Genomic DNA, 9,627 nt, shown 5'->3' on the forward strand with positions numbered 1-9,627 from the left:
TTTCCAGAGGCAGATGTCTGCTTGGGGACTCTTTTGGAAAGGTCTGCAGCATAAGCAGCAGGGGATGGAGAACAGCCAGGTGGTCATTTGCCTTTGCAAGTCCTTCCCTCCTCTCTCAGCAGCCCCCTCGTTCCTGGGGTTTAGGTGGAGTTGGGGTTTGATGCCCCGAGGGTGGCCAGCAAGGTGGCCAGCACCTCACTTTAGTTCCACGAGGAAGGTCTGGGCTGAGAAACTGGCCAAGAGGCAGCCAGCTGATGGCAGATGTGCCACCAGAGCCTGGGCCAGCTCTGTGTCAGAGCTGCCAGGCTCCCATCCAAGAACCAGCCATCACAGAATTGGCTTGGTTCAAAGAGACCTTGAAGATCATCAAGTCCAACCCTTAACCCAGCACTGCCAGGTCCCCACTGACCCGTGTCCCTCAGCACCACATCTCCACGGCTTGGAAACCCCTCCAGGGGTGGGGACTCCACCACTGCCTTGGGACAGGTCTGGACAACCCTTTTAATCAAGACATTGTTCCTCATGTTCAACCTAAACCTCGGCTGGTGCAACTTGAGGCTGTTTCTTCTTGTCCTATCACTTGTCCCTTGGGAGAAGACTACAAGGTCTTCAGTTCAGACAACAAGGTTAAGCCCCCCAGTGCCAATACTGACCAAGCCTCATAAAATCCCTCAGTTCAACCCAAAAAATCCAAAGCCCAGACAGATGTAGAGGTAGTAATCTTTCAGGAGGACTTCTGCAGCACTCACCTCATCTGACTCGTCTGAGAGCGTCCGCAGCAGGATGGGGAAGAGGCTGTCGGTGTGTCGGAACATCTAGAATCAGAAAGACAGATGCCATCAGCCCTACAGGCCTGGTCACCCCCTGCCACAGGACCCCTCCCTCTGGGGAGGCTGCCCAAAGCTTCACCAGGACTTTCCACCTGAGCTGGAGAGCCCTTCTCTCTTAAGCTACTGGGAGTGCAGCAGCCAAAGCCTTCTCAGAAAAGGCAGGTGGACACTTGGTTGCAACACTGCTGAGATAACTGCAGCCAACTCTGGGGTAAGGAGCAGGCTGGGGGTGGACGAGCTCAGTCCCACACGCTGAGTCCCTGACCTACCTTACGAGGAGTCTTGATGTACAAGTGGTAGAGCCACTTCAGCACTGCGATTCTGGTCATCATCCCAATGGATGACATGTCGTGAAGGTGGCAGTCCAGCACCTGAACTATTCCATCCAGGTTCAGGGTCACCTGGATCCTCTCGGAGCTGCATGGGAAGGAGAGAGGCTGGTTCAGCGCTGGCATGTCCAACTCACTCCTCCCACAGTGGAGAGATCTACAAGGTTTGTGCAGGCACCAAACACTTCAGCTCAAGCCCTAAGAAACCTCAACCAACCCCTTGGCCTGCTCCTGCCCCACTTAGCTTGGCCACCCACATTTTTGTTCTGTGCCTCCAGATCTGCTTATGGCAAACCCAACAAGTGTGCTTATGCCTTCCAAGAGTTATGACAGCCAGGATGCAAGTTCCAGGCTTGCAAGGGTCAAGCAACCACCTCAGCTCATGGGGACACAGCTGGGCATGGCCAGGTTGGCCCAGGTAGCTTCTGAGTGGCATTATGAGATGGGGGAGCACAATGAGAGGCAGCAGCACACCAAAAACTTGCTTTGGAAGCCAACAGAAACCTTCCAGGCTGGGAGGTTCACCACCTGACCAAACCAGCTGCTACCTACCCAGGACAAGACCTGCTAGATGACTCCAGTACAATGGCTGTGTTGAGAAACTGGTCCACATTGTAGGCACCAGGTTTGAGGTTCAAAGACTAGAAAGCCATAAAATGCACCCAGAAACCAACTCAAGTTTGACCAGCTCAAACATCTCCAGAGAACATCAACCCATGCGTCCTCAAACTCCACTAGTTGGGGCCATCCAACCAGGTGAGGGCATCCAGTTTCCACTAATCCCAGAAGAGTCTACCTGTGGACTGCAGTGGTGCCTTGGCAGGCTGGGTTTTTGGGCTGCAGCTCTCTGCTACGAGGCTGTCTTGAGAACATCACCTTCTTTCCCAAAAGCCATCCAAAAAGATGAGGATAACTCTTGTTCACGAACCAGGGATGAAAGCAAAGAACTCCTCCAGTTCACCTCAGAACAGAAGTCTGTTGTCTCTTCTGTAACACCAACAGCCTCCAAACATGTAGCTCTTACTGTGGTGAAAAACTCCATGTTTTTTCCCCAAATAGTTGGGAACTACACTGGGACAGGAGACCCCAAAGCAGAAGAGGACACTTTACAGCCTTTTTTTGTCCTGTTTGTGGAGGTTTCTCACCTCCTCAACAGCAATGACGTGGGAAGTATGTGTCAAAGGAGACCTGGTTAAAGAGACAGTTGGAGCTGAGATGGTCGGAGCTGAGATGACCTCCAAGAGGGAGCTGCACTGAAGAGCTAAGTCACTCCTGTCCTACCCAAACTCCTGAATTATTCAAGGCTGGACCAAGCTCTGGCTGATTTTTCCAGCGTGTAAAGATCTGCTCTGTGTCTCCTCTGCTGAGGAATCCAAAGGGGCACATTTCTCATGGTGTAATTTGCTGCAGCTTGATAGGATTTGATCTTCCCCGGGGGATTTAGCAGAGGGGTTGTCCAAGGGAGCAGCATCTCAGGTGTCCAACACTGTAGCTGGTGTTCCTGCAGTAGCCCAGCCTGCCACCCACCTGTCATGGGGCTCCTGAGGGAAGAGGAGCAGGAATCCTTGACCTGATGACATCTGCACGACAAAATACCCGTCACGTGGGGTGGGGGAAAAGCCCCTCAGAGTGCTGGGTGTTTTCAGAGGGAAGTGGCCAAAACGAGGGCGCAGAGAAGTGGTGTGTGAAGCTGCCTGGTTCAGAGGTGGCCTTGATGGCATCACACCCACCAGCTCCTTGCTGGTACTACAGGGGTACTACAGGTGCCACCACCCCACAGCTCTGCTGGGCTCAGCTCCTGCTAGAAGGACTGGTGGCCAGACAAAGCTCCTCACCAGCCATCCCTTTCCCACATGTGCCAAGGAGGTCCACCCCTCCCACCACATCCCCCCCTGCCCAAAGCATCCTCCAGCATGGGAACAGAGCTCACCTTCCCACTACAGGGACATCTTCCACCCCACATCCCTTATCTGCTCATTTTCTCATGTCTCAAATGATGGCTTCTGCCATCTCTCTCCTCAGCAGGCACCTCTTCTCTGCCAACGCCTGAGCTGTCCTCTCCCCGCTGGCCTCCTGCCTGGCCCAGCTGCTTTCCTGACCCCGTTTTCAGACAAGGTTAAGGTCTAGGCCAAGCTCTAGCCTTCAAGCAGCCTTGCCAAGGGTGGAAATATCTAGGTCCTTTCATTGTGGTCCAAGTCACAAGGGCAGCTCCCATACGGGTTGGCAGCTGTGCCGCTCGACGGGCTCCAGCCAGCGGCCAGGAGGTCAGCAGCTCCTCTCTGCTCTTGGGCCCACAAGCTGTCGCTTTCTCCTCCTCCAGCGCTCTCATTTCGGTGCTCTTGGCTTCCTTCTGCTTCCTGTGGCTTCCAAGGACTGGATCCAAGTACAGAGCAGCTTCCCTGATCTCCCGGGGACGCGATGAGACCAAGGTCTAGGCAGAGACATCCAGTCCAATGAGCTGCAAATCACCGTGCTCATCATGATCACCATGGCAAGGGCTGGGGCTGCGTAACCAAGGTTCCCCCTACAGCTCATCCAGTAGGAGCAAGGAGGGGAACTCATCTCACTCCAGGTCAGGCAGGGTCCTCCTCTCCAACAGGACACATGGAAGCTGCAGTGAGGCAGACTCCACCAGGCAAGGAGCTGGAGAACAGGACTCCAAGGCAGGTTTAGGGCACGAGGTCAAAGTGAGGCACCACGCTGCCTTTGGCCAACCATTCCCTGGGTGCTGGGGGGCACTCAGCACCATCCCTATCCTCCTCAATCCACCTTGAGGATCTCCCCAGCTGCACCCCCCAAGGCATGTGGGGCCCTGGGCACGGGGCTATGGGAACTTCCAGCAGCAGAGACACAGCAGCAATTGTAGCTTTGCACCGAGCCCTAACTACTAGGTTTAAAAGTCTGATTTAAACACAGCCTTGGGTGGCTTGGCCACGTAGCAGCTGCCTGCCCCTTCTGCAGAGCAATGAGCAGCTTTATGTGTCCATGATGTTGCTGAACACTACCCAAATCAAGAAGCCTTCAAGAAGGACCCCAAAGGCTCTTCTGGAGTCCCCATGTCCCTTATCGAGTTTGTTGTGGGATTGTGGTCCCCTCACCCTTGTCCAACTGCCATGCATCTAACCCGCGCAGCTGGCAGTAGGGTTAGGAAGTTGTCTCACAGGTTCCCAGCATGGTGGGGTTGGAAGGGACCTCTGGAGATCACCTCATCCAACCCCCCTGCTCCAGCAGGTCACCCACAGCAGGGTGCCCAGGATCACATCCAGGCAGGTTTGGGATCTCTCCAGAGGAGGAGACTCCACAGCCTCTCTGGGCAGCCTGCTCCAGGCTCGGCCACCCTCACACCAAAGAAGTTTCTCCTGCTGGTCAGATGGAACCTCCTGGGTTCCAGTTGGTTGCACCTTCTCTTTTCTCTGGGCACCACTGACAAGAGTCTGGCCCCATCCTCACAGGCACAGGAGAGCTCAAGAAGAAATCTCTCTGCAAATCCAGGTCTCTTGGACACACAAAGGGTTTCTGCTGCCCCAGGGAGCTTTCCCTGGTCTCCAAGTGTCCACACCCTGTATTGAAACTCCGATGCAATGACAAGAGCCTTAAAGGTGCTTTCCAGCTGTTTTGGACCAGCGACGCAGGAGGGACATCTGCACCTTCTCCTGCAGCAGCTCTGCCTGGCGGAAGGAAGCCTGGGCTGTGCTCCAGCAGCCACGTTTCCACCTCCCCTTCCGGACCCCAGCACTGGTGGGGGTAGCTAGGCCACAGGAAAGCTCCAGCACCTCCAAAACATGCTTCTGGACCACTTCCAATGAGGGTCTTTTTTTTTGGAAAAGCTGGAATCGGGGACCCCCCACTGGAGCCCTGAGAAGCCAGGCTCCCCTGGGAGCAAGTCTCACTCTTGGCACAGACACAGCCCCCATCTCCTACCGAATGCCACCAGGAAGCTCCCTCCAAGTGAGGCTGGCAGTGGCCATTCTGGATCACCAACAGGATGTTTTAAGAGCTGGGGGAGGACGTGTGCGTCAGTTTGTGGCCACAGGAACATGCCCAGCATCCATCTATGGAGCATTCAGACCTTGTCATCTTCTTGGACATGGAAGACATCCCTCTGCGGACAGCAGGCTGTGTGCTTCTGGGTCCTCCTCCTGCTGCTGCTGCTGCTGCTGCTGCAGTGCCCTCCCTCTGCAGATGGCCAGTGGGGAGTGCAGGAGAAGGGGCCGTGAGAGCTGGACCCCTGGCACCGGGCCACACTCCAGCACTCGCCCGCCAGAGGAGATCGGGGGAAGTGGTGGAGGAGGGGAACCAACAAAAACACGAGGGAAGAGTGACCTCATAGAATCATGAAGGTTGGAAAAGACCTTGAAGATCATCGAGTACAAGCAGCAACCCAACACTACCTCGACCATTCAACCATGTCCCCAAGTGCAACATCTACACGTTCTTTGAACCCCTCCAGGGGTGGTGACTCCAGCACCTCCCCGGGCAGCATGTTCCAATGCCTCACCACTCTGGCAGGAAACAAATTCTTCCTCATCTTCAAAGGCAGCTGTCTCCTCTTTCAAGCTTTCCAAGGCAACACAACAGCTTCCTGCAGTCCTGTCTTGACACCCAGTGGGCACTCAGTGTGCAGGCAGCTGAGATTCAAAGATAAAACCTGGAGTTTGCAGTTTCAAAGGGTGGGGGAGGACTCAAGAAGTTGTTCCTCTGCAAAATCAGGTCTCTTGGAGAGGTGATGGGTCTCACTTGCTGTCCTGAGTGATTTTCCCTGGCACGTGGGGAGCTGGCAACCTGCTCCAGCTTGGGCAGCCCTTCCCCTCTTGGCTCTGTGACCAAGTCACTCCAGCTCTCCTTGTTCTATCCCCTGGTTTGGTCTTCACTCTGGTGAAAGACCTGAAGAACCACCTCCACACTGGTGCAAGTTCTTCTGTAGGCACAGAGCTGCAGTTATCACTTCTCCTCATAGACTTTTCCATCCCCTTCCCAATTCCAGCCCCATGCACTCCTGCACCTGCTGAACCTGAAGGGCTGAGCAAGGCCAGGATGCAGCAATCCCAGGAAAGCTGGTAAAACCCTTTCACAGACGCAAACTGAAATCTGGGTGCAAACGAGAAGAGCTGTAGGTTCAAGAGAGCAAAAACCTGAAGGGCATCGCCGGGCTGAGGGAGCAGCTGAGCTTTGCAGGAGTGCAAAAAAATCAGGGAGTCCAGATCAGCAGCCTGAAATGCTAAGGCTTGTGTTGGTCTGCGATGAGTTCTGATGTGGAGAGGAGAGGGAGAGGGAGAGGGGAAAAAGGACAAGGAGAGAAGGAAAAGGAGAGAAGGAAAAGGAGAGGAGAGAAGGAGAGGAGAGAAGGAGAGGAGAGAAGGAGAGGAGAGAAGGAAAAGGGGTGTTACAGGAGCAGATGGATTTGTCTCCAGGTTCAGCTGAATGGGCAGGAACATATTTGCAGGAGATATGGACCTGTTGGAGCAGGGCCAGAGGAGCCCCAGCAATGACCCGAGTGGGGAACCCCTCTGCTGGGAGTCCAGCAGGAGATAGTTGGGCTTGGGCAGCTGCAGAGGAGAAGGCTCCAGCTGGGGAGACCTTCTGGGGGCCTGCCAGGACTGCCAGGGGCCTGTCAGAAAGCTGGGGACAGACTTGAGCAGGGCCTATTGGGACAGGACAAGGGGGGATGGTTTGAAACAAAAAGAGGGAGATTGAGACTAGAGAGAAGGAAAAAATGTTTGACACTGAGGGTGGTGAGCCCCTGGCCCAGGTTGCCCGGTGAGGTGGTCACTGCCCCATCCCTGGAACCATTCCAGGTGAGGTTGGCCAGGGCTCTGAGCAACCTGCTCTAGCTGCAGATGTCCCTGCTCCCTGCAGGGGGGTTGGACTCAAAGGACCTTCCAAGGTCCCTTCCTGCCCAAACCAGTCTGGAATTCTATGATGCAGATCAGACACTGGGAGAGATCGTGCTGGGCACGGAGCTGCTCTCTGCAGGGCTGACCAATGCCACTTCAGTTTGGCAGGGGACAGGCTCGCAGAAGATCTGCCGAGACACCTCAGCTGGAGCTGGACAGCATGTCCCCAGGTGCAGCCTTGCAGGACCAGGCCCTGGTGGGCAGCAGCACAGAGGGCTGCAGTGCCCAGAAGCAGGGTCAGTGCTCTCCAAGCTCTTCTGCCAGCCCCGGAGACCTTCTCATGAGGTCTCTGCCCTCCTGCAGAGCAGCACAACACTGTTCCTCCAGCCCCATTCCTCTGCAAAGCCATGAGGGAACCAAACACTTCTTAGTTTGGCTGAGCTAGAAGAACCATAACCAAGACAACCACCTACCCACCTATCTCTTAGGCAGAGTGCCCAACCTGGGGGCATGAAGCTAGGCAAGGTGCAGAATCCTGAGTGCACAGATGCTTGCTGCCACAGCAGACCTGCCTGGGGGCTTTACAAGCTCTCCTGGCAGGAACAAAACACCTCAGTTTACCATAAAGTCACAAATGCATCAAAAAGAAGCAGACAACTCCTACAGCACCCTCAGTCATCCACCCAACTGTGACCCAGAAGACCCCAACTGCTTTCCAGCTCCGCCCATCCTTCCTGCCAGCTTTGTCAGCATCTGTCAGTTGTTGTCTGTATGCCAAGAAGCCTTCCCTTCTTCTCAAGCCCCCCTGAAGCAAGGAGCAGCCCCTACCTGGTTACTGTGAAGACACTACTGTTGCTGAAGTTGGAGTCACCAGATGCATCCAGAGAGCCTGGAGCAGATAAAAAGGAGACACAGTTAGTGGAGGTGGCAGGGAAGGTGGGGAGCAGGGCTGGGAGGCTGGAGAACCTTCTGCAAAGACATCATCAGGCATCATTTGAGGGGCTGGGCACCTTGAGGCTCCCTTCTCCCTGCACTGAGCATGTAAAGCTCCTTGCCAAGCTCTCCCCCACTGCCAGAGGTCCTGGGTGAAGATGGCACAGGACTCCACTCACACAGCAAAAGGCAGGCTGCAGAGGTTCAGGCCTCTGCCCCACACTGGGTCTCCTCCCCTGTACTGGAGACCCACACGTCCTTCTGATGGTCTTTCAACCATTCCCAAAGAAGGAGCTCGGAACTGCAGAGCTGCTTTCACCCTCCAGATTTTGACACCACACAAGCACCAGAGAGGCTGAATCCAACCCAGGACATCTCTTGGCCAGCTCTCCCGTGGCACGACTCCAGGTGGAAGCCAAGCGACCTGAACAGTTTTCCAACCCCCTTTCCTTGCTAAAACTGGATCTTACAAGCACGGCAACAAAGCACGACGAGAGGAACTTGACTCTTCCTGCCCCCTTGTGCCAAGAGCCTCTACTCACACCCGCAGCACACAACCAGCGCGCAGAGCTGGGGGTTTGGGATGCAAAAGGCTCTCCGGTTTCCCTGATCCTGCCTGCTCCAAGGTGCAACCAGACCCCAGAGGGGTAGGGATTAAAGCAATTCGACTGTCTGTAGCGTATTTCAAGCTTTTCTACACTAGATTTTAATAAAAGAGGCATTCTCACAACAAATAAGGAATAAGCACAGAATCCCAGCATAGTGGGGTTGGAAGGGACCTCTGGAGATCATCCCATCCAACCCCCCTGCTCCAGCAGCTCACCCGCAGCAGGGTGCCCAGGATCACATCCAGGAGGGTTTGGAAACTCTCCAGAGGAGGAGACTCCACAACCTCTCTGGGCAGCCTCCTCCAGGCTCTGCTACCCTCACAGCAAAGAAGTTTCTCTTCCTGTTCAGATGGAACCTCCTGGTTTCCAATTTGTGCCTGTTGCCCCTTGTCCTGTCGCTGGGCACCACTGACAAGAGTCTGGCCCCAGCCTCTTGTCCCCCAGGGGCCCTTTAGCTCTTGATCAGCATTGATCAGATCCCCTCTCAGACTTCTCTTCTCCAGTTTGAACAGCCCCAGGGCTCTCAGCCTTTCCTGGCACAGAGATGCTCCAGCCCCTCAGCATCTTTGCAGCCTCTGCTGGACTCTCTCCAGCAGTTCCTTGTCTCTCTGGAACTGGGGAGCCCAGCATTGGACCCAATACTCCAGAGATGGCCTCACTAGGGCAGAATAGAGGTAGAGGAGAACCTTCCTCGATGTGCTGGCCACACTCTTCTTCCTGCACTCCAGAAGATCCTTGGCCTTCTTGGCCCTGAGGGCCCATTGCTGGCTCATGGGCAACTTGATGTCCACCAGCACTCCCAGGTCCTTCTCTGTGGAGCTGCTTTACAGCTGACCAACCCCTCACAAGTCCTGGTGTATGGGGTTATTTCTCCCCAGCTGCAGGAGACTCTGCTTGCCAATGGGATGGATTGCAGCCCTGAGAAGGACCTGGTGGTGTTATGGGTGAGGGGCTGGCCAGGAGCCGGCCCTCGGTGATCACACTCCAGAAGCCCCCGGCAGCCTGGGCTGCCCCCCCAGCAGCGTGGGCAGCAGGGCAGGGTGGGATGCTGCCCCTCTGCCCCACTCTGGGGAGACCCCCCTGCAGTGCTGGG

At 55.4% G+C, this 9,627-nt stretch overlaps 1 protein-coding gene across 1 annotated transcript in view; it reads right to left on the bottom strand.

Moving 5' to 3' along the window:
• Nucleotides 1-749: 749 nt before the first annotated feature.
• Nucleotides 750-9,627, bottom strand: part of VAC14 (Vac14 homolog (S. cerevisiae)) — a gene marked incomplete at both ends in the record, with an annotated part of 19,147 nt that continues 10,269 nt past the window's right edge. The window contains 3 exons of the mRNA XM_008945948.1: nt 750-815; nt 1,100-1,247; nt 7,822-7,882. Coding sequence (XP_008944196.1) covers nt 750-815; nt 1,100-1,247; nt 7,822-7,882 — 275 coding nt within the window. The remainder of the gene's footprint in view (nt 816-1,099; nt 1,248-7,821; nt 7,883-9,627) is intronic.

The sequence above is a fragment of the Merops nubicus genome, unplaced genomic scaffold (genome assembly GCF_000691845.1).
Source record: "Merops nubicus isolate BGI_N331 unplaced genomic scaffold, ASM69184v1 scaffold8308, whole genome shotgun sequence".
Taxonomy (NCBI): Eukaryota; Metazoa; Chordata; class Aves; order Coraciiformes; family Meropidae; genus Merops; species Merops nubicus.